The sequence below is a fragment of the Bactrocera tryoni genome, chromosome 5, assembly GCF_016617805.1.
Source record: "Bactrocera tryoni isolate S06 chromosome 5, CSIRO_BtryS06_freeze2, whole genome shotgun sequence".
Classification (NCBI taxonomy): domain Eukaryota; kingdom Metazoa; phylum Arthropoda; class Insecta; order Diptera; family Tephritidae; genus Bactrocera; species Bactrocera tryoni.
In genome coordinates, this window is record NC_052503.1 from 19,791,803 (window position 1) to 19,818,509 (window position 26,707).

The 26,707-nt window shown below is 33.5% G+C and overlaps 1 protein-coding gene across 1 annotated transcript; it reads left to right on the plus strand.

Moving 5' to 3' along the window:
- Positions 1-9,419: 9,419 nt before the first annotated feature.
- On the plus strand, positions 9,420-26,255 carry LOC120778513 (dual specificity protein phosphatase 18). The gene is made up of 2 exons (XM_040110347.1): positions 9,420-10,066; positions 25,273-26,255. The coding sequence occupies exons 1-2, from the start codon at positions 9,807-9,809 to the stop codon at positions 25,868-25,870; spliced, it is 858 nt and encodes a 285-aa protein (XP_039966281.1). The 5' UTR covers positions 9,420-9,806; the 3' UTR covers positions 25,871-26,255.
- The last annotated feature ends 452 nt before the right edge of the window (positions 26,256-26,707 follow it).

Genomic DNA, 26,707 nt, shown 5'->3' on the forward strand with positions numbered 1-26,707 from the left:
AAAGGGCACCTAAACTTTCCGACTTTCCATACACTCGAAACTCTTTGGCTTGCGCTTGCTCAGCACAAGAGCTGGACTTACTATGAAACGAGGACAAGAACGCCATGACAGTATCTTGTTGTTAGTTTTGGCACAAAAACATGTTGCCTGAGTCTCGTTTGGTTAGTGACCCTTTTTTTCTCTCTTCTGATCAGAGACACTCGGTGTCGTTGACTCAAAGTTGTATGAAAGCACTTTCCAGTTTGTCTCTACTGACATCCCAATTATCCCTACAATTGGTCGACTGATCAGCGTATTCTGTAATAGATTGCCTTATTTGTTCCAACCCTTTTTAATTTTTACATTAATGTTTTTTCACCAACTGAGATTTCTGAGTCACATTCCAGCCAGTTTTTAATCGTCTCCTGCGATACTGCGTGAGCCATTATTTGGCGAGTTGTTTGCCAAAGTCTCTTGATTAATCTTTTATGATCCCGACTGATTACTCAAGATAGCTTTGACAGCCACTGCAAGTGGAAACGTAATTCCATTGCTCAACACATAGCGCTGTTTTAGAGCTCTCTCGTTTTTCGAACACTTATTTGAAAAAACAAGCCAAGGAAATGAGCGAAATTATATTCAAATGGTTCCAACTTAATGCCATAAGGATCCCAAGTGAGCTAGGAGCTGATTTCAAGAGAAATTTTAGTAAGTCAAAAACACACTCATAGGATTGGCATTGCAAACCGAGAGGGCTTCGAGGTCCTCACATTGACTCGGAACACTCGGACTGTTGCATCCAAGATACGCACAAACACAAGGAAGCTTCGATGAGGAGTTCCGTGTCGCAGTGAAGAGAAAACAGACTGTCAATGTTACGATCGACCATAAAACGTGCGGGATGGGAAAGACACCAAGATTTAAATAGTTAAGCGAGACGCATTTGCAGACAAAAAAGAGGTCGAGGACAAGGATAATGCTCGAAAGTTCTACGAAAAGATGCGGCGACTAACAGAAGGTTTCAAGACTGGAGAATACTCTTGTAGAACCTCCAGAGGTGTTTTAGTGACAGATGCCCAGAGCATACTAAAATTATGGAGGGAACACTTCTCTTCCTGGTGAGTGGCAGTGAAAAAATAACACCAGGAGATGGATGAAGCGGACGTTTCATTACCCTACCATAAAGAAGTTCGGTGTGGCTTCAGGCCTGGAAAATCAACAACGGACCAGATACTCACCATGAGCCAAATCTTAGAAAAGACCGGTGAAAGGATTGTCAACACAATTCACCTCGATTTTAAAGCTGTTTTTGACAGCCCGAAAAGGAGCAACCTTTATTTCGCGATGTCTGAACTTGGTATACCCGCAAAACTAACACGACTATGTACACTAACGTTGCACAATACCAAAAGCTCCATCAGGATCGAAAGGAGCTCCCTGAGCCTTTCGATATCAAACGATATTTCAAACAAGGCAACTCCGTATCGTGCGACTTCTTGAATTAGCTCTTGGAGAAAATAATACGTGCTGGAGTGTAGCAGCTGACGTACGTCGATGATTTTAATATAGCCTCAGTTCTTCTTTCTCCAGAATGGACAAAGAAGCGAAGCAGATGGGTCTCAGATCAGTCTCGCCGCACTCGCGACTTGAAAAGTCAAATTTTAGTATAGATTTTTTTTTATTTGAGAAGATACTTTTACAAAACTTGGCATGGTTTATTATCCAAAACAAGATAATAATACCTGAAGAGATTGTTCAGATCGGAACACTATAGCATATAGCTGCCATACAAATTTATCGACGAAAATCAAGTTCTTGTATGGGAAAACTTTTTTAATTGACGGGATCTTTTCTCGAAATTCGGCATAAATTATTATCCACAGCAAGACTATAATATCCGAATATAGTTGTTAAAATCGGAACACTATAGCATATAGCTACCATATAAACTAACCTATAAAAATAAAGAAAATGATCTTTTTATACGCTTTTATGCTATAAGGAAAACACATGTGAAGGGTATAATGGCGTTGATGCAGCCGAAGTTGAAGTTTTCTTGTCCACTCTTCAGTTGAATAAACAAACACAATTCCTCATACGCCGTGTAGCAATGTCACCTTTCTATCCTATACTGTAAACTTCAAAGGAACTCGGGGAAAATTTTTTTAATAAGAGTCTGTCGCTTTCTATGTATATGATGTGCGAATGTAAGTAGTCAACGTAAACAAAAATTTCGAAAAATCAACACCAATGCACTCACCGCTGTGACAGACATCAACAATGTATGAGCAATTTGGCCAAAATGCAACTAAGAAAGAGGCCTCAGCGCAGTAAATCATGCAAGTGGCGCCAGCTGCCACGCTGCCACATTGGTTGCATTACCAACAGATGCGTGGCGAACATATGTGTAAACCGAAAACACACACACATACTAACATTGCAGAGAAAACACAGAGCAACATAAGCGTAGAAACGTCACCGTGCCGCGGCGTAGGGGATGTGGCTGAAGTGTGTCACTCACGCGGAAAATGTCGCAGCAAAAGTTTAGCGCCAGTCACGCACTTTGGTTGTTGTTACACCAGTGTTGTTGTTGTTGTCATTATTAAAATCACCAAATGTAGCCAGCACTAATGCACGAAAATGAAGCGAGTAATGGGTGTCAGCCGAGCGCTGTCACTCGCGGCGACACTGCATTGCCGCCATTGTTGTTGTTGTCACTAGTTTATGCCGCTTTTGTCGCCTGTGGATTGATCTGGGGAGAAGCAGCACCAACAGTTGGCGCTTTTGAAGTCATTTTTCGAAAATGAAAATGTTTTCGCTGCTTCGTCAAATGGCTTTTGATGCGTCGTGTAGAGTTGTATTTGGGCCAAATGCTAATAGTTTGCCGTCACCCACATTTACCGCCGAGAATTTCATTCGCACGCGTGTGTGTGTATGTGTGCGGAAAAATATTTTCCTAAATTCGTTGTAAGTGCGGAAGAATGTGAAACAACTACAACAACAACTAAGTGCAGCTGCTGTGCTGTGCCACATTCCAAGCTGTGGGAAACACGCACTCTCGGATGAAATAGAAATATTTTTACATGTTTTAGCATTATTTGTATTGACATATCCCGCAAGCATTGAAATGCCATTCTGCTGAGATTTTTTATGCACAGTGGGGTCGTGCTCGTTAAAAAGTTATTATATTTTTGAGTATGCTATTTCTAAGCATAGTATAATAGCGATAACGATATTATATAAATTGATACAAGTACATACAAGTACTGTAACCTGTCACTTTGTATGGCAGCTATTTGCTATATAGACTCGATCAGAAAAGTTTCCTCGAATATTATTTTATTGGTGAAGAAATATCGTCAAATGAAAAAGTTTTTTATGCAAGCACTTTATTCTGATTCTTCAGTTTGAATGGCAGCTATATGTTATAGTGGTTCCGGTTCCGACAAATGCGCAACTCCTTGAAGAGAAAGGGGCTTATGCTAGATATTAGATCGATATCTTAAAAACTGAAGGATTAGTTCACTTACATACCGACATATGGATAATCAGACGAACATGAGTTAATCAACTCGGCTCGTCATGCTGATAATGTAGATATATTTTTATTGGGTTTTCGACTTTTCCTTCTGTGTGTTAAGAAACTAACTGTTCAAGGTATAGTTATTAAATAAGTATGAAATCCCACAGTAAATATATAGCGATATCCGCCCATATAAGGATATTCTTTAAATGTTAACCAAAAGTCCAGTAAAGGTGAGGACACCACGGTAAGGAATATTCTATCGCCTCTAACGCATATAAAATTAGTCGAAATTGAACTATAACATTTCAGGATCCAGTTTGGAATATGTAGACCTTAGTATGGCTAACCTTTTACCGAAAATATCGGTCAATATATAAAATTTATGAAAGACATTCAGAGAACATATTTTCTTGATAAGATATGCCTTAAGGTGAAAATGGGTTAAATCTGGTTCTTGGGCTTCCAATAGTTTCATTTCCACTACTTTCCGCTGTTGTACGTGACGTCTAGCTTCCTGGCTACGTCTTTGCACTTCCTCTATTTCGTGGAAGCTTTAGGTTCACTCTCCGTTGAGCTCTACCTCTTACCATCGATGCGCTCCTCAATGCGATTAGCATACGCTGAGTCCGAGACATAACACCAATTATGAGTGGTGAAGTGTGCTCGGCCGTACTTCACCTCTTCTCTAGCCCAAGCCAGCCGTTTCACCTCTTCTTCCTTCAGGCTGGACTTGCCTTCGAAGCGGTTGCATATTCGGACCGCCGCCTTGTATCTTGCCTCTCGCTTTAACCCGTCCTTGCTTGGCTTCCTCCGGAGCTCACTCTTGTTACCTTCCCTTTCCGCTTTTATTCTGACAGCGCTTTCTTAGTCCGAGTCTTCTCTGGACTGTGGTACCTGTGCACTGTAAAGTTGGTTTGGCAGTAGCAGTACAACCACCGCAATCTACTCCCATAGCAGTGGTGGTGTGGCCGCTGGCGACACAGCTATTACGATCCCTGTGCACGTCGATAGTAGCAGCCTCGCCTTCCATCGACATTTGGACCGATATCCCAGCCCATTTCGTTCCTTTGTCGTCCTCCATTACCAGTTTTAGATTGTGGATCTCTAGCCCTAGCGTTTTATACCTAGCGCTAGGCACCTTATTAGCAATGGCCCCAATGGATGATTGGGGAAAAACGTCAGCCTTCGCTAGCAGCCGTCTGCTTGTAATGTAATGAATCTGCAAGAAGTCGGCTTGAGATCATGACATTGTAAGCAGCGACAGCCATTGCCCAGTCGACACTTGCACGGAGGATACAGCTAAGAAGAATTTTTGCGGACCTTTATTATCAAGCCCAGAGAATACTTTTTTCTGGTAACAATCATGTATTATAGCTTAGTGCTGAAAATAGATGAAAACGGTTCACTAATTAGTCAAGCCCTCTATCGATCAGTTTGTGCTTTTGTTAGTTTTTCAAATTATTTGGAATTGCTCTTCAAATTTTTTCTTTTCTTGAAAATCTCTGAAGATTCTTTCGAACTCTTTAAGAGCTTTATTATCTAAATATGCCTTTTCTTGAACTATTTGTTTCATTTTCTTTATAAGATACTTTCTACAGAGCTTCTAATTTATCTCTTCCTAGAAGATTAAAATAGAAATACATACATTATTTCCTTCTACCCTTTAATTATTGACACCGCTTGCTGACCCACTGCCCGTCGACGACATTCCGCATGCCAAACCCACATTTATCGACGAGTCCGCTATTTCTGTTTCAATTGCCCATTGACAACTACTGACTATTGACTTTGCGTGTTTCAATTTTAAAATAGGAATTCCCTTCGCCTGCTGCGCTCGCAGCAGATATAAATATTCGACACAAAGCGATTAGGCGACCTTCGAATGCGAATACAATCCAAATAAAGACGTCTAAAAAGAGAGCAAATTTTTGCATTTCTTATGCTAATTACGTACAAATTAAAAGCATTTACACACACGCGTACATATCGGCAACAAGCTATATATATTTATAGAGTTAGTCTACCGCCTGCGATTACGAATTAATTTGCATTTTGGCAATGATTTACATGCCTCAGCGAAGTAATGTGGTAATCGTATTCGATTGTTGTCTAATAGTAACAACAACAACAGAAACAATACAATTCGTATGGCATAATTTGGCAAGCGCGCAAAGAGACTACAGCAAAGGTTGACAAACAAATTGATATTATATAAATGCTACGTGTGTGTGTATGTGTTGAAAAAAAAACATCAAACAGGTTGCAAATTTCTTTGTATGCGCCACCTGTCGCTTCAATAATTGATGCAATACTTGAGAAGTTTCTAAAAATGCCGTTTGCGTCGGCTTCTCACTATCTAAGTAAATTGATCACGTCTCTAAGATCACTGAGACGATTTGATCAGAAGACCTAAAAGATGGAGAATGGCAAAAGCTGTGTGATTTTGAGTCTGAAACCACTACAGCCAGTCGTAGAGGTCCAGGAAGGATCCTTTATAGCCTCTCCTTGCAGTTATAAAAGCCACTGGTATCCATTTTTCATAATCTACAACAAAGTTATCGCCATGTGAGAGTGTAGGTTTCTCAGAATTTTTCATTCATAACTGTTCTTCAACTTAAGAGACTTTTTTATAAACAAATATCGGAAATAACTTTATAACATCTAACTCCAATAATTTTCAAAATTTAAGTGGTTAATTCCGTCCCTAGGAGAACTATATTTCTTTTCGTCGGATTCTCAAAAGTGATAGAGCTCGTAAGTCAACATTGAGAAGTGACATACCAGATCGTATTCTCTAAATAAATTTCAATATTTTTCTGAATTAAACCTCATATATAGAGCAGGGCTGAATTACCGGTAAAAAGTGTGAAAAATAATACTAACACAACTCATTGGAAAAGGAAGAGAATATGGTATAACAACAATCAAAGGAAAAATATTTCATGAGCGATGAGGGATCGGGAAGTGGAAAGAAGGGGTACATAGCTGGCTAAAGGTAAAAAAATATTTTGCACGGTTTTCAGAAAAATTAGAAGTGCTATGGCAAAGAGTCAAATTGCGCACCTCTAGCTAATGAAAATATCCACAACTTTCGTCTAAAAAAATTTTTGCACATAATTTCATAATTGAAATTCAAGAGATTTTATGCCGAAAGCTTTATCGTAAGTTCTCCGGCCAAGGAGTATAATTGCACTAAATAACAAATAAGTAGTATATATTAGCGATCACTTTTGTATGATTTCATGGTCATATTCATTTACGGTGCGACGACTTGGTATTTAAAAATGCTAAGAATTGGATTGCCGGAAGTTATAGATTTATATAAATGAGCCATAAACGACATGATCTAAGCTAATATGCAAGATTCAACATATTTCTATATATCTGGCGAAAATCCCCAAGATCCACAACAAGATTATAATTAATGATCATTCCGCTGATCAATATCTATACTGTGCTGCACATAATTTACATATTTCGATTATTTATTTTATATATTTCATCAAAAGTAAATCAGGGATCTGATAAAGCAATAGTTACTTGACTTGCGTATATTGTTTTTAGTGGAAACCTACGCAAGTAAAATGACCTAAAGTGTATAAGCTTTGAAGTCAAGACAATCCATTTTCGGAACGAATCGATATATGTTAACTGCCACTTCCTTCACCAGCTCATTGAGGTTATCATTCTTTAAAAGATCTATATCTTCTTGAAAAGCAATAAGCTAACATGAAAATCTATGAAAGCCATACCATGTTCTTCGGACCAGACCTCAGGAATGGTTTGGAGATACCCTACTCGGATAGATAGGTAACGAAGCTAACATTGTGATAGAACAAACTGCATGCTTATACTGAGTTCTTTCATAGGGACGATACAAAGGTAGACTGATAGGGACAGTAAACGACGCCATATTTTTTCCGTTATTTTGACATATCTCTTCAGTAAGGTTTGCCATTTCATCATGGAAAAATATACGATCCAACTACGAGTCGAAATTATTAAAATTTACTACCGAAATTTGGAGTCAGTGGCCTCAATCAAGCGTTGGGAATATCTGTGACGTCGTTGTGGCGAATTTTGCGAAAAGATCAAATTGACGCAAGAACTGAAGCTGCTTGACAACCAGAATCGTCGTATGTTCGTAAATTGGGCTGAGAAAAAACTTGAAAATTATCCGGATTTTCATTGAAAATCGTCTTCAGTGATGAGTCCCATTTCTGGCTGAATACCTTCGTCAATAAGCAAAATATGCGTTATTGGTGAGGTCAGTCACCATTGCATCACGAAAAAAACTATGATTTGGTGCGGATTATAGGCCGGCGGCGGCATTGAGCCGTACTTCTTCCGTGTTGATCAAGACCGCCAAGTTATAGTGAATGCGAATCGCTATCGCTCAATGATAACAAAATATGTTTGCCTCGAGTTGGATGATATGGATTTGAACAATATGTGGTTCCCACAGGACGGCGTCACAAGCCACACATCGAATGTAATAAACGATTTATTGAAAACTAAGTTTGGTGAACGTGTTATCTCACGAAATGGCTCAGTCCATTTCCTGTGGGGCTGCGTCAAGTCTATCGTCTATGCTAGCAAGTCAGCGACAATTGATGAACTTCGTAATGGGCAAGTGGTCTCCAGGCAACAAAAATTTCATAATTGGAGGACATTTTTTAGGCGAATGAAACATCACCTCTACTAGACATACAACTGGAATTTCTACACTATTTCGAAGGTAAAAGTGTCTAAGTGTTTATAACATGGAAAAAGCTTTGCGAGAGCTTTCTTTCGGTCCACCTTAATATATTTGATTTGAAGAGGGATAAAGCGACAAACCGTGTCTAACTCTCTGTTGTACAGCTAGTTTTAAGTGCTCTTGTTTCGTCCTTCGTCTCTGTGTTTCACAACTCTATAGTATCGCTAGTATAGATTAAAATTCTAAACGAACTAAGAGAGTGTGGGCGGCGATCCTGTAGACATTTATCGTTCAATCTTTCATGTGCTATTTCAGCCAAGGTAAATAATTTTTTTCTCAGATATTTCTCACATGACTGATGTAGTCGTAAATTTTTAAATTTTGTTTATTTTCACCAATTCACATTTATATTCGCATAACTTGCCTGCAATGCCTTTCAACATCATAAAAATGCACTTTAGCCATCAAAAATATTCATATCGGCGATTTATATGTTTGTGTGCGCCTTTCTGAATGTTTCGACTGCTTGAAAAGTAGCCAACGGAAATATTTCTGGCACCAGAACCCACAACTCGCATGTTGAGTTGCAAAACACACCTGAAAAACTGCACAAGACCCAAATGCCTTAGCCAAAAGCCGATGAATGTGTGAAAATTCGAGCGTGTTCAGAACAAAGGCATGTAAATATGGTAAAAATATTTGCATGTAAAAATAACATAAATAAACAAAACGCCAAAAAAGTAGCTACAATCTTACAACAAAAGAAAAAATACAAAAAGAATTCGCGTCACAAACACATATACACACACAAGCGCTCGAATATTGAGTACTCATACCCACAAAGTGCTGTGGAGTGGGTGGTTGTTGGCTGGCACGGCAAGTGGTGAGTTTTCTGATGCGTCACACATACTCACCAAATGAAAACAAAATAACGCAATTTTCCCACCTTTGAATACCAACGCAGCTGATTCACTGCGCCTTCACTACGACGAGCTGCCGTGGTTTGCTTTGGAGGGAAACGGTCGCCGGTGGAATTGACTTGATGACGACTGTGGTGAGTCTTGCGGTGTTTTCCACCACATATGTGCTTGTGGTGTGTGTGAATGTGTAACGCAGGCATTCACCACTAACATTGGCAGCAAGCGTTGTTGTTTGTTTGAATGCATGAATGGCGAGTGCTTGAGGTAGGAAACTTGGTCTTTTGGGCGGTCGTGCGGCGTCGCAAATTTAGTCAACTGGCAGTCAGCAACAGTGAAAGAAGTGAAATTCCTCTAGAAAATACACATTTTATCTTGAAATACGATATAACGTAGCAGAAGAAAAGGCAACAAGGAATTTCAAGAATACAGTGACAGCTCAAACATTTTTTCGAAAGATATTTTCGAAATTTTTGCGTGAAAAAAATCGTGTTCGTTATTGTAGTTTGTAAAAATTTGGCGTTATTTATAAAATTTAATACGCAGTCACATAAAAAACGTCAGAAATTAATAAAAATCTACTTAAGTAATTTAAAAGACTCTAAACATTCTAAAATAAGAACCAATATATCAGCTAAAGAAAAAATTCTAATAAAATAATAAAGATAAAATAAATCAAACAGAAATGCAAGTTTTACTGCCGGAACCAAACTTGTCACCGAGAACCACAGTGGCGGTAAGCGACAAGCTAAAAGTCGTCGATGAGATCCAAAGCCTGCTGGAGGCGGCTAAAGTAGGCAGCACCAGCTTGGCCCATGATGGCAATAAAGAAAATGTTGAAGAAATGAAAAGTGACAACAAAACCAGAAACGCCACTAAACTTGATGACAACAATAACAACAGTGAGAGGAGCAATTTGAATGTTGGCGACAAGGCGGTGGGAAGGTAATTACAGAAAACCTTATTTTCACTTTATTTTTCAATTTAGAATTAAAGAAATGCAAAAGAAAAAATAATTAAAATGATTGAAAGGCAAAATTTGCGCTGTTACCGGCTAAACAAGTTTTAATTAAAATGTTGTTATTTTAAAATATCGTTAATTAAATTGTAATAAGGCAATATATGTACATATATGCTTAGGATAAAAAGTGAGTAAAGTCAACTTAAGTATAGAGCATTATTTGACAATAATTTTTACAAAAATTATATTTTTCACCTTGCATTACACTTCCATTATTTAAATAATTAATATAATTATTTGAGTTTATATTATTACCTTAATAATTTAGCATTATTGAGTAAAATAATACAAAATTCATAATTATCGCTTATGTCGACTTAAGCCATTTTTACTGTTTTGCTTTGAATACTCATTTCAATTAATTTCGATTGCGGCGTAGTTAGCATTTTTTTTTTCAATTACTGATAGCAACTGACATCTTATCTTGGCGAAATCAAGTACTTAAACTCAAGTACATAAAATTGTAGATAAAATAAACAGCAATAAATTGTTGCTTGAAAATATATTACTTAAGGAGAAAAAAAGTCATATATATCTACTTAATTTAGTATTATTACTAAGCAAAACTTAACTGAAACAGATATTTAGGATTACATTGCGATTACTATTGTTTTATATGACTATGATTACATAATTGTCATTACTCCAAATGTATTGCAATATATGATTCTGGAAAATGTAATGCATTCTAAAAAGTTTAGTGATTACCATTACTGTAACCATATTCATTATTTTATAAATATATATAATTTAAATATTATTGAAATATATACATATACGTTTTAAAATTGCATAGTAATCATACATAATTGCAAACCTGAAAATTACAGCTTATTCGGGTATCGAATACTTAAAAATCGGATGTTTATGATTACACTACAATTTCGATAATTTTTGTTATAATTCTAATGTAATTACATAAACATATGCTAATAATTACAAAATTGCGATTACTGCAATAGTAATTAAACAAATTAATATCGACATATACACTACAACCTAAAAATTTAATGATTACCATTGCTATATGTATTATGATTACAATTTGTAAAATTTTAAGACTTTTCTGATTGGAGTAATGCAATACATGATTCCTAAAAATATACTCGATGCCAAAGAAAATTATGATTACCATTATAATCATATATATTGCGATTACAATTTAAAAAATTTTATCGTCAGCACAAGAAGTTGATATTTTAACACCTTCATATTAAATATTCACGAATCAATACAATGTAATGATGTTCGAAGATTACTTAAAAAACTTACGAATTCATTCAAATTTAGATTTTTGCAGTTATAGTTCTAATATAATTAGCCTATTTAAATACATGATTCCTAAAAGTATATTAAATTAAAAAAAAAGCAATGATTACTGTAATCACATTCTTAGAATTTTAAAAATTGTGTCGTAATCACGAGGAGCGTAAAATTTTAAAAAGTATAGAGTAATTTACCAATATTACTTTCAATGTAATGTTTTTAGAAGCTACCGATTACTTAAACCCAACGTTTATGATTATATTGTACTTAAGTTCGTTGTTGGTACATATATTTACATCGAAATAATATATAATTATAACTCAATTAATTTCCATTATTCCGATCATAGTAATGAAGTACATGATTCCTAAATATGCATTATACTCAATACAACTGTATGATTAACATTACTGTAATTATAGTCATAATTATTCGGGTTGCAGCTTTAAAAATAGTATCGTAATCATGCCGAATCATAACAAATCCTAAAATTACAGAATAATTTTTCAAGAATACAATCAATGTAATGATTTTCAGATGTACTATGCAATTATTTTAGGTTTTGGGTCTATAACCATATATGTATGTGCGGCTATTTTTTCAAAATTTGATGGCTTATTTAAGGAAAACAAGTTTATAGGTATTATTCAAAGTGCTGCGCATTTGAAGCTATAGCATTTTCCAATCTATCTGGCAGTTTGTAGATTTCATACCAAAATAATACTCGCTTAGCTTCGAACATTTGATTTAAGCCTATTTTTGATACTCTGTTCTGATGTGAACTGTATTGCAGTGAGAGCGTTCTGCATCGCTAGCTAGCTATAAGGCGGGTGAGGCAAAACTTCCAGCCGCTGTTTTCCACATAGTTTTTAAGCGCTCTTGCAACATGAAACCGAACGTTTTCATGATAATAAATTATTGCTTCGTGTTCAATCGCAAACTCCGATTTCCGGCATTCGTACGCTTCAGTTTGATGAATTGTTGCGGGTAGTGTTCTCCATTAAAGGTTTCACCCGGTTTCGGAAGCTCGAAATACGCATGCGGGTGCTTTGAAACGTTTTTAAATGGCTGCTTGTAAGACCTCCAAAGATTTTGCGAGCTTTTCTTGTATTTGGCAAAAATCTTCATCAAGTTTAGTTTCAGTTCCTCATCTTCAAACTTGTTTGCCGAAACGTTCCTAGCCAAAACCATCACATTTAAATCGTACAATCCACCTTTACCAAAACAAGGCAAAAAACGTCAGCTGTCATCCTTTTAGATATCCGGATGTTACAGCCGAAACAGGAATAAAGCAGATTTGTCATAGATTCAGTGCGTTTTGCCGGTAGCTGATATCCATCTACAAGAGTTTTGAATCAGACTTCACAAAGGATTGTACGTAAAAGTCTAAATGTGATCCTCCATCATGCCTTAGGTCTGCCATCTAACCTAACCAAACGCTTCAAAATACACTCACGTCTGTATTAGACACTCTCCCATTGGCACTCACGCGGTGAGACTAAAGAATTTGGAGGACGCAACTTGTCAAAGTTGCAATGAGAAAGATGTGGTGGAAACATCTATGCATTTTCTCTTCCACTGTCCAGCTTTCGTCAGATTAAGGTTGAAGCATGTCGGTTGCCTTACTTTTTACGAGCCAATCGAATTGGCTAAAGTATATACATCTTAGTCGGCTCAAAAAGTGTGTGGCTGGCCGAAGGCGTTTTGCAAATATACGATGGTTTTCTGATTCAAACCTAGGAGTTCTGAGCTCCACAGCGGATAAACGTCTCTAGCAGTTTAAGTAGGATTTCTTAACGGTATAGAATACAAGGTATTATAAGAAACTCAAAAAAAAAAAACTTATAAGAGCACTTATCAGCAAATTTACTGCGCATAATATACTATATTATATAATCAGGAAAGTTAAGAACAATTTCTTGAAAGCAAAAGCAGACAGGTGAGTGGAAATTAATTTTAACGCCGCCATCGAAAGCAAATATGAAAGATCACTTTTCTGCGAACAACACTCAGGTTTAGCCATTGCCATAAGTGCGTCGTCAATCTAATTGACAGCCAAATGGCGCCAGCATAAACAAATTGACACAAACACCTACACCAAAAGTCTCTTCAATTATCATTGAAATTTGTCGACTGTCCGGTGGGTGTGAGAATAAGCGCGACTACCTCAATATGTTCCAACATACATACATACATATGTTCGCGTATGAGACCAGCTTTGTTTTTGCGACGCTCCAGTAAATTCGCTGTCAAGGCCAAATGGCGTCATGCCTTGTGCCGCGACAGCTTAAACAAAAACAAAAAGAGAAAATTAATGCAAACAATAAAAACACTTTATGGCTGTGATCACGCGAACAAAAATGACTAAATGACTGCAAAACAATACCGTTGAAAAGGTACGGACGGCAGTGTGTGGCAAGTGTGAGTATAATTACACTTTTCCACTTACAACAAATTACGAGCGCAAATAAATACAAAGGTTGACGTTATAAGAGTGGAAATTATAAAAGTTGCAATCAGCAAGCAATTGAGACTAGTGTGTGCTAGTGACGCAATGCCGGAGGTCACTCGCTGGAGTGCTTAGGGCTGCGCGGCGTGTGCCTTGAGGTTAGCCACGAGACTTAGACACGCCCGTGTGACTTTAATTAATGCAATTACGAGCGCACATATCATTGCAGATAGCGGTAATTTAGCTGTTTATGTGTTTTGTGGCGAGCAACGGTAATTATATGCAGCTGATGTAATTGCTGTGCGGTGTGAACTAATTGTTTGCATATGAAGTGCATATTGGTATAGTAAAATGTCAAAACTCAAAAACAATAAAAATAAAAAAAGTTGAGAAAATTTTAGAAAATTTGTTGTGTAAATATAAAAAATTTTTCTCTTAGCAAACATATGCTTTTCTTCATGTAGGAAAAATCAAAATTAACGAAAAAAGTTTGCATTTTCTGTAGATAATTTTTTTTCTAAAAAAAAATTGATAAAATTTAGCTCCAGTCCGAATCGTAATTGATCAGATGGTTGAAAAGCTTAAACATGGATATTAAAAACTTTTTTTTCTAATAAAAGTAAGCTTTTCTCCATGTAAGAAAGTCCTTGTGGACAGTTTTATTCGAAAAAAATGTTTTTCACTAAATTCATATTTCAGTAAATATTTATCTTTGTAGGACTATTTATTTATATATTACTTTAAAAAATATTCAACAACTTTTTAAGGTATTTGTGCTATTATTTCTATTTTTTGTAATTTTTAGTTAATGAACAAAGTTTATAAAAACAAAAAAAAATATTTTTCCCATCAAAAAACGTTTTTCTTCCGTTAATTAAAAAAATATAGAAAGACGTTCAGTGGTCAGAAAAACTAAAAATTTAAAGTTAGCTTCTTCATGCTCGCCACCTGCTCTCCTTTTTTTGTATTACCCTCATTTTGTCTATTTTCAATTTATCGCACTTTTTTTTAAACTTTTTGTAAATTTACCCATTCTCCAAGCCATCAGTCACTGCTCAATATTCTAAATATTTGCACAAAATGCTTTTTGTACACGCACACATACTCACAAATGTAGTTGCATCTGCGTAAATACATTGTTGCACTGGCTTGTTGCACGTTGCTGATGTGCACCAATTCAAAGACTGTGCGTTAATTTCTTTCGACTATTAGAATTCCACGAAAAAAGCGCAGTTTTTATGGCTCATTACGTATCTGCTGGCTGCTGCAGACGGGCAGCTGTTTACCGTTACGGCTCAAATGGCCGAGGTGAAAAACTGCCAGCGACATTTATGACAACATCAATTATGGTGATGATGAAAGTGTGTCAGTAGTTGGATGGATATGTGGGTATGTGTGTGTGTGAGTTTATTTTTAAATAGAGGGATGTACATTTGTGTGCTATTATTAGTCGAAGGAGCTGAAGAATGTGGGCAAATATTTTTGGAATATTCTTATATTTTTTTAATTCTATTTTTATTTTTATTTTTGAAATATTAAAATTAAAATATGTTTTAAAAATAAATAAAGAATATTTATTTATTTAATTAAAATTTATTTTTAATCTTAAAATTAAAAAATAAATAATTAAAAGAAAAAAATATATTTATTTTATAATATATGTATATTTAATTTAAATGTAAAAAGAAAAAAAAAGTTTAATTAAAAATTTTAAATAAATAAATATATTTTTAAATAATTTTTTATAGTTCTACAAAATTAAGAACATTAAAAAAATAAAAAATAAATATAAAAAATAAAAAATAGTAATTTCATTAAAAGCATTGCAAAATAAATATTTTTTTTTTTATAAAAAAAAATAAATAAATATTATTTAAAATTTAATTATTTTTTAATTATTTTTAAATAATTAATTTTTTTAAATTTTTTTTTTACATCTTTATATATAATACATTTTTTTTATTTTTTAAATATTAAATTTGTTTCATGCCAAGTTTTTTTTTTGCCTTAGAAACACAGAATTTTTTCTAAAATAAATATTTTTGTATTTATTTCAATACTAATTACCACTGACGGTTCATATAAATTATGTATATTGCCAATATTATTGACGTAAAACTGTCGCCAAAAAATTGAAAATTTCTTAAAAATATATTTTAATCCTTAATAAATAAAAAAAAACATATTTTTAACGGAAATAGCGCTAAATATGAAAAAAAAAATAAATCCATAAATACCTCCTAACACATTTACGAAAGTTCTTGCCGCCTATTTGCGAAATCACATTAAATTCCTAAAACATACAGCCACACAAATTAATAATAAATTCACTTAACTTGCTACAACAACAAAAATGTAGCAATAAACATGTGCTTCAACTAAAAGTGGCCTCCAAAGCGACAGCGGTCTCGTGTAGCAATCACTCATACGCACCGTACGTCGCTCAACGCCATTAGAACTACACAATTTCAACCGTTTGCATTTTTTATTTTCTCTCAGTAAATGTATTGATTTTAGTTTTCACCAGCATTAGAAAGCATTTGCATCGGATTTCCATTATTATTTAATTTTTATGCTGCCACTCAGTCACTATGGGGGAGGCGTTGCCGCCGCCAACCTTGACTATGACAAAGAAATCTCATGGAAAGTAAGAGTAATAAAGAAATTCGCAATGTCAAACCAAAAGGCCGTTAAGTGTTGACATTCAAATTTGAAACCATACATAAGAAATAGGAGGAAGAAGAAGCGAATATGTCTATTTTAGTTTTAGAAAATCTGCCACTTATGCAACTATTCAGCAATATTTGACCTTGTCAGTGAAAAGTCTCGCTGAAATTGCGTTAATTACATTTGATTTTTTGCCTTTGTGTTGAGTGAGCACAAAAGGCTAACATTTTTCTTGAGTTTTAAGAATAAATTCTTGAGTAGAATAGTCTTTTGTGTTGTCAAGAAATCTTCTTTTTTCAGGTGTGAATGAAATGTGTGAGGCGACACAAGCGCGGATATTTGTAACTTGCTATAATTAATGCGAAAATAATGTGCGCCTTGCTCATAAGTCGCAAGGGAGGGTGGGGTTTATATGCGAAGAGCTAAACTAGTGTTATATAAGAAATCTTTCATTAGAAGCATTGCAAAATTGCATGCATTAACAAATAAAGTATATCACGGTGCTCGAAACCATAATAATTTTTATTAGAAAAAAATATTAGAATTTTATAGCAAACTTGGAAATTAAATTTTAAGCATTTAATTGAATATTAGTAGCAAATATTAAAAATGTGAAAGTTTCCAAAATTTTTGTTAAAATTTTACAGTTAAATTTTCGAATTTAATAAAATTTTGGTTGCAATTTTCATTTTTTTCCTTCTTATGCTAAAAAGTCGCAGTAAACACTTTGCAATGAAATGTCATAGCGAAATTTGAAAACAAATTAATTTCAAACCAGTTGGCAGCCTCGCAAAAAAATATTTTAGCAATAGTATTTGCAAAAATAGCATTACATTAAGAACCGTGGTGCAACTTTTGGCTATACTTTTACAACAATTAGTCTGGCATCACTGTTTTTAATTATTTGTAAATTATAGCCCATATTATTTTAAAGGGTCTTATTCATGGTCTCATTTTAAAATTTGCAATTTGTTTATTTCTAAAAAATTCTTGAGGCTATATGGCAACCCCATTATGTAGAAAATTTTAATAGTTCAGAAATTGCGCTTTCAAAAATGGCATTAATTTGACTAACTAGAAAACAAAAAAAAATATTTTGAAATTTCAAAACACTTTGTTGCCAACCCGATGGAAAGATAATTTCTAAACATTTTGAGTCACTTCTATATTTACGAACAGCAGTGAGTGTAAAAGCAGCATAATATAAAGCAGATTGAATTTAAACCAAGAAATGGCAACCTCAGCTATTTCTAAATTAGTTCTGAAGCCCGGGATGTTTAATGCCTTTTTGAAAAATGGTAGAAAGATCAATTTTCTGCACTATGAATCTGAATCTATGTATATTTTTCATATTTGGTTCATAATAATGTTTTAATAGATTTTCAAAAATTATCTTGTTCTCTTAAAGTTGAAAAATTAATTTCATTGCAAATTTTACCGCTCACAGCTGTGTGCATATGCACGCGTATACGCTTTTTATCTTTTTATCTTTTCATCATTTATTTTATTTGCTTTATCAGCGAATAAATTTCGGCTAATAGCCTTAACCCTATTTCTGGAAAATGCTTGTTTTTCCTTGATATGCTTTTTGCCAAATAAACATTTCAAAAATAAAATGACAATGAATTTTTTGCGACTGTCGAGAAGTCATCACGTGGACTATATGTGTGTATGTAACAATAAAATTGTATTTTTATGCATTTTTGTGTGTAAACAAGAAAGGACAGGCTTTTACATATTTATAATAAGAATGTGGTATTTTAAAAAGAACCCTTTCATTTTTGAAAAACATATTGTTTTTGAAAAATTATTAGAATTTAAGTCAGATTTGGGAATACTTTTTTATAATACATCTCTTCTTATACACATTTTGTTTTAATACTTAATTCATTATAATTTTTTAATAAATATTATATTTTCGAGGTGAGAAACCTATCTACATAGGACCCACTTCCAGAAACGTTCTAGATATAAGACTGTAAAAAAGTAGAAGAGCATTGGTAGAAATCTGGATTGGTAGAAAACTAATCACACCGTCGTTCTCTGACCATAGAAACATCTACTTTTCCATTAGGTCGGGAGCAGAGATCAAGAACGAGGTTGGGAGAAATCACAGGAATACAAACTGGGATCTCTACAGACAGTTACTATTAGACGTGTACAACTCACATTAAGAGCTTGAAAAGGACGTGACTGTATTTATGAATGCCCTAAATACAGCTCTTCACTATGTATGCCATACGTTGTGACTTAAGCACAAAACGAAGCCCCCTTGGTAGAACAAGGAGCTTGGGTATTGCAGTCGGGGTACGGTATGCTTCAACTGGGTCAATCTAGCAGAAAGCGAGGACTGTTGGAACGAGTATTAAAATCTTGTGAGGGACTACAAGAGGTTGGTGTGCAGGACAATGCGAGAATCCGGGAAAAACTTTTGGTGTGGATTTGAAAAGACTCAGGAGGTGGCGAGTTTTTAGAAACTATTCACTAAAAGCCCCGCCTCGCTTGGTCTAATTCACGGAAGTAGCGAAGAGTGGGCGGACAAGGACTCACTAGAAGACCTAGTCAGTGTGCACTTTTTAGTATCTAGTCAATAGTTGTTGACACTACTATACAAAAATTCACAAAAATAAAATTTTTATTTAAATTAACCAATATGTCTAGTTTCACACATAAATTATATGTCAATCAACAAAAGCAAGTACAAAGTGATTTTAGCTAATTAAAATTGCCACAAGGTCAAAAACAAGTTAATTAAAATTATGTTGAACATTTCGCTTCCGCTATACACTTTTTGTAGTTGTTGCCAAAAATAAATAAGGAAAAAATATTATTTTTGACAAAATGGTTTAAATCGATTTAAAGTTGTTTCGCTATAATAATTTCTAATAAAAATCGGAACACATTTTTCAGCTCTGTGTGTTTTATTATTAATAAAGATTATGAAATCTAAACTTTGTTTAAGACCAAACATAATCTCGAGTCTCGAAATAGTTGGTTGGTACAACGCAAGTTATCGCCACTGACTAAAGTCGACTTAAGCTATTTAAATGAGATTATTGCAGATAGTAGATCTACAAATAAATTTTAATATAAAAATAAAGAAAATTTCTTAAAAAAATAAATTTATCAAAATGTAAGCAAAGAAATCGAAAAACATATTCAACAAACCACATGAAAAAAATACCAAAACTATCCACAACGAATTTATTCAAATAATTTTTGACATTCGCTTCGCCGTTTGCGCTGTTTATTGTTTTTGTTGTAGCTGTCATCGCACGTTGTCGTCTAGTGAAAGTGTTGATGATGATTAAATTTGGCCGCAAGCCAAAGGAATTTCGCGCTTCATATTTGCTCACAAAGCACGCACAACAACAACGACGTAATTATTATTTAATATTTGTTTGTTGCTGCTGTTTTTGTAGTCATGACAAACAAATATTTGTATTTTATTGCACAGAAAATGACATGTTGCATATAAATGCTTGCTGTTACGCTGCAGCCTAGTGTTTACCGTTACATTGCTTAGTATTTAGATATGTATGGCTTAGTGTTTGTGTGTGTTTGGTGTTTTTCTGCTCATCACTGTGAATGACAATTGAATTGCTGCGGCGGCGAAGAAAATTTCGGCAATTTATTACAATCTCTTTTATTGCCGACTTGATTGAGTTGTTCATCATTTTGGTCGTTTTGCTCGGGGAAATTTCGCTTATTACTTATTTTTATTGGCGCAACGGGGTAATGAACTGTGATTTGATGGCGCATTTACGGGAATTTATTCACATTTTGTATTTGTTGTATGTATTGTGTTGAAGATTTTGAGTAAAATTTTATTATCACTTTGAAATTTAAGTGTTTATGGGTGCAATGAAATATTTAGTAATAAATATTTTATGTATTTAATTAAAAAAATTTAATTAAAATATTAAAAATATTTTTTTTTTTAATTTCTATTAAAAGTTCCAGAAGCTTTTTTTATTTAAATATATTTTTTAAATTTTAATTTTTTCATGGTTTTTTTGTTAAGTTATTTTTATTAAAAATCATTAATATTATTTTTTTGTTTATTTTTTCTGTTTAAAAAATTATTTTAATTTTTACTTTCATAACTACAATTTGATAATTATTTTTTTTTAATATACCTTTGCTATAGATATTGGCTAAAATATTATATATTATATTTTAATATACTAAATAATATAATAAATAAGTAAAAAATTTTTAATATTTTTGTAGAAAATTTGTCGTCAATTTTTTTTTAAATTTCTTTAAAAAAATATTTTTTTATTTATTTATTGTTTTTTAATTGTTTTTTTGTTATTTTTGCTTTAAAATTTTTAATTTTATAACTCTTTAATAATTATACATATATATATTTTTGTTTAATCGGACTTTTATATATTTTTTTTAATATTATCACTTGAGTTCTTAATATTTGCATCTCCAACTATTTATTTAAATATTTTTTATCCAGTCCAAAAAATGTACTATTATTTTTAATTAATTAAAATTAATTTATTAATAACATTTTCTTAATGTATTATCAAGATTTATTGTTTAAGTTTATTTACTACACTATTTATTTTGTCAAATTTTTTTCTCAAAAAACTTAAAATATTTTTTGTGAAATGTAATTCTTTATAAATTTTAATTATAAATATTTTTTTTGTGTAAAACTGATTTTTTTAATTTTGTTAATTTTTTTTAAATTTATTATAATTCTGTGTTTGTTATATTTGTATAATCTATACAAATATCCATTAAAGTGTAATAATAATTTTATATAAATATAATTTTTTTAGTAAAATGTGCTCTTCCGATCTTTTTATAATTTTGTTTATAATATTTTACAGAAAATTATCAATTTAAATATTCATATATATACAAAATCAATTAATAGTTTTTTTATTTGAATAATTTTTTATTTTATTAATTAGTATTTAATTTCCTCTAATACATTTATTTATGAAATATTATATTGAACTATATTTTAACATTATTATTTACATTTTTTTAAAAAATATATTTACATTTTTATCTTTGTAATTTCTTCTTATAAAATTTTAACTATATGCATAAATATACTTTTGGTTAAAACTGTTTTTTTTTAATTTTATTTTGATTTGGTTTTGTAATATTTTATAGATAATTATCAATTTAAAAAAATCTCTAATTTAACGAAATCACCTTATTGACGTAAAATCCATTAAGTTTATTAGCACTTCCTGTTCGTTATAAATGCCCACACATTGCAGAATTGGTACAAACAATCACACTCTTGCATAACGCGAATATTTAGGCGTACTATTTATGCTGTAACCTATTTATACTTTCATCTGATAAAAATAAGATTGATTTTTTTTTTGAAAAATAATATTTTTGAGAATTTGAAAACAACTTCTACCTGACAGTAATGCCATAAATCTGCGAGCACTTAACCTATACTTGCTCATACTACATAACTATATACACCAAGTGGTGAAAAGATCTAGTTAACTACTTATAACTAGTGTCAGACTGGCTCGGACTAGGCTAGTATGAGGTTAGGTTTTTATGACACAAATGAGAATAAGTTGAGAACATAATAATTCTCGATATAAGATGCTAAAATTTTCAAAATCCCACTTTGCGAGTTCGCTACAATCGACACGTCAGATAGGATGCCACCAGCTGTTAAAATAGGTAGATAGATATATTAAAATCTCGGCTGTTGTTGATACTGATGAAACTTTCGCTTGATCTATTGGCAATACTATTTTCTATATAGCCGAAGAATAGCGATATGATATTCAACAGTGAGACCCGTATTTGGTCTACTATACTTTCACTCGGGGACTAACACTCAAACTACTTCTTTTATAACTAGTCTCTGGTTCCTTCGTCTGTTACTTTAACACAGATATTACTAAATATGCGTTGTCAAAACATATTTACCAAAAATTTTAACAAATAGCAGACGGAAAAGTCATATGTCTCATATAACAAGCTACATTTGCTTTATGCGCTGTCTGATGAGCCAGCCGGCGGCTACTTTCGGAAAAAACCTGAAGCGTAACAGATAAACAAATAATTCAATGACGTCAGTGGGAAAAGAAGCAAAAGTGAAAATATTAACAAAAGGGATGATGGAATACCGCAAGTGAACAGAAATAAAAACAGCAAGTAAAAAAAGTGGGCAAAGCAAATAAATAACTTTTCATTCAAAAATATTCGCAAATCAAAGGTGGCGCGAAAATTTCCGCGGAATGAAAATCCCAATAAAGAAAACTACAAAAAGTGCGAGTAAACAAAACAAAAACGCTTGTTGCCATATGCGCAAAAATAATAACTCACAAAGGCTGGAAATATTTAAAAAAAATTTTGAAATGTTGAAAAAATGCAATTTTTGAAAAATGAAAAAATCGAATTTTGAGAAAATAAACAAACTTATGTGGAAATAAAGCAAAATATGACGAAAAAACGTATCTTGTGGTAATAATTAGTATTTTGGTGAAGTGCGTAGGTTTTTTCTGTTTAAACAAAAGTATTTCTAAAATTATAATTTCTATTTTCGAAACTTTCTTGATTTGTTTATTCAAAACCTCCACTGCTTGCATTGTTCGCATACCCAAATGGGGTTATTTATGTTCACCGCCCAAATAAATGCTACAAACTCTTTTTTTTCTATTTGAGAAATGTTTTTTAATACCTAATTTTGTTTGTTTATATAGAGTCATACATATATCTAAATGTTACGTCATTCAAAAATGTGTTTCATTGCAGTCGCGCCTCAAAAGCGCCCACTCTTCAACGTCATTGTTTATTTTTTAAATTTTTTAAGTTTTTGGTCATTAATTTTTGTTTTTTTCATCTTTTATTTTTATTTTTTCTTATATGTTTTAACAAAACATACTTATGTCCGAGTATATTATAGCAAGTTTATAGTGTTATTGGCATATTGAACTATTTTGTTTATTTTATTTTATTTTATTTTACTAGCGTAAACAAATTTGCTACACTTCGCCCACGGCCTTGATAGTAAACACTGATGATATGTAATCTTATAAAAAAAACAGAGGGAATCAGTGCGTAGTTTCGTCTTAGTGGCGAAAAATAAAAATCCAACAAGTAGCTGTGTGTTTTTTTTGCAAACAAAAATAAATACTAAAATAATAGAATTTTTCCTTTGATGAGACTTTTAAGATTTTATTAAATAATAAATTATTTAAAAATGCAAAATTTTTAAATATTTTTTTAAATCCACATTTGAGTCCAATAAACATGTAATTTGGACTATATAAATCAAAAAGGTTATGATAAATTCAGTAAAAAATTTTTTCTGATGTTAGGTTAGGTAAGTTTATGTTGGGTTAGGTAAGGTTCTGCTTGAGGCTGATCTCTCAAACACTCAACTATCAGCTATCGGCAAATTGCCATGAACCCAATACAAATCCGTTTAAGCTACAACCATTAAAAGATGGACCTTGCTGAGAGCGAAGAGTTCACTAGACCTCTTACGATTTAACATGTACCAAAAGACCCATGCGATTGCATAGCTACTGGATGTTGATCAACGCTTGCTAAGCTGGTCTGAGGTCCAACCATCCAGTAGTGAGCCACAAAAAGCCAACGGAAAATATTTTAAATACGAACAACCCGATCGCGATCCCAATAATCCCATACAATAACAACAACACTAAGTTAGCTCTGATAACTAGTCGGTGGTCAGCGTTCCTCTCCTTTAAGAAAAAAGGCATAAACAAAGTTAGAGTCAGTCGTAAATACTTGAAATTAGAAGATTTGTCTATAATTGCAAATGTACTAAATTCTATATTATTTAAAAAATTTTCCTATTTCCTATTTTAGTTGGTAAATGGAATGATAAAGTATCGATAAAAGCTTTGAATTTCATATCTAAATCAAATTTCACTTCCCTGGTGTTATCTTGACAAACATCTTCCGATTTTAATAGTGCTTTAATCTGAGATTAACTGATAACCGTTTTCTATTCTGGAAGTTAAAACTGCGTTGGCAAATCTCAAAAAACACCTCCACTGAGCTAAAAATTATCCCTCTTTCAAAAAGAAATTATATCTTATTTACTTCAGGTGTCACATCACATACATAAATGTACAGCGGGTGGAAATAAGAAGAACTTGGATCGTAAATAATTTCAAATATACTATGAAGCTGAAAAATTGTTACCTTGAACTTGTTTTTTTCAATATTTCTATAAATAAGCATTCATATTTTTAAAAACGAGCTCATATTTTTCACTCAATTTTGAGGGATTGCTCTCGCTTCACAACGCACATATTTAAAAAAATGAAAATACTATACTTCTACATACATACATACATATATCAACGATCTATAAATAAGCGAATAAAAACACTTAGATATTTTATTAATAACATTTTTGGCAGCTAGCAAAGCAAATTGAAGTGTCGACAACAAGGTACTTAATGCGCGAAAAACGAATTAATAATATGCACTTCGGAATGTTGTTTGTAAACAGAAAGCTATAAGAATGTGGAGAAGAATGCACTGGATATTTTTGGAAATATATTTTTTCAAAATATTTTTACGAAATTTTCGAAATTAATGTTAATGTTAATGTTAATGTTAATGTTAATGTTAACGTTAATGTTAATGTTAATGTTAATGTTAGTGTCAATGCTAAATTAGTTTCATATTTTAAAATATTTATTTTATTTTATTAAAAAAATGTAAATACTAATTTCCTTCATTTCTCTCTTCGTTTACTTCCAGCTCCCTGCATACGCCAATTCACTCGCACACACCCTTCCCGGGCATCTCACAATTGACGCCGAGCCTCTATTTGTGCGGCGCTGGCGTTGTCATGCCCATGATACTCGATCAGCTGCAGGTGCGTTTCATCATCAATGTCGCACCAGAGCTACCCGATACACCGCTCTCGAGCGTCACCAAGCCGCTATATTTGCGCATCAACGCATACGATCGCCCTGCCACCGATCTGTCGGTGCATTTCGACGAGGTGGCCGATATGATTGAAGAGGTGCGTCAGCTCGGCGGCAAATCCCTGGTGCACTGCGTGGCCGGTGTCAGCCGTTCGGCCACACTCTGCTTGGCATATCTTATGAAGTATGGTGGCATGTCACTGCGCGCCGCCTACTTGCACGTCAAGGCCATACGTCCACAAATACGTCCGAATACAGGCTTCTTCCAGCAATTGCGTTGCTACGAGGAACAACTGAGAGGTTCCTGTTCGGTGCAGATGGTTTACTATGAATCGTTGAACAGGGAGATACCGGACGTCTACGAGCCGGAATATCGTGCAATGGAGGAGTTCTATCAGCGACAGCGTAAAGCTTTGAAACGACATTGAGGCGCCTTGCGTAGTGGGATGTTATATTTGTGGGTGTTTAAAATAGACAACTTTATTCCAAAGGGTAGTTTTAACGGTGTGTTTGAGTGGGTATTGAAATGAACTGTTTGTGGCATGTGTGGTTGAAAGTATAATGTAATGTAAGTGAACGATTTTATGGAAAAGTATTGATGTGCCTTAGGCTCGACTTATGTCTGTATTCGTAAATTTTTAGTTGTGAAATTCTCTGTAGTTCCTAGTATTATGTATTTATATGGCAACTTTTTCCCAGCCCAGTGCTTAGTATGTATGTATTTGCACATTGTTGCTGACTTCAAAAGTTTTAGTATTTTAGAAATATTTTATTGAAAGTTTCGAAAATATATATGTACAATAAAATTTTGAAATTATGTAAAAAATATAAAAAGTGTTTTTTATTTTGAACTGTAAGTAAACAATAATAAAGGTTTCCTCTTCGTTATGTGGAAGTTTCAGGTAGTAGCCCTGTTCTTGTTGTTTAAATTGAATTTTTTTATCAATAGCCTTGCTTAGTTTTGTCTTCTTTATCTCGACAGAAAGGAACACTATTTCATTAAGCTGCGTTAGACCATTCAGCTCCTCAAAGGGTTGTAAAAAGCAAATTAGCTTAGAGGAACACCTCAGGTGTTGTAACATTAGCAACTCATAGTAAAGAGGAAAATAAGTAACATTGTAGGGATAATCACAGTACCCCGAATATATGTATGACGGAGCTCCTTTTCAGAAAATTGTAAAAGTACATTCGGCGGAATGAAGAGCAAGCGCGGACGATATTGTAACGCAGGAACATTAATTTTATGAATGCCCAGCCTTTTGCTG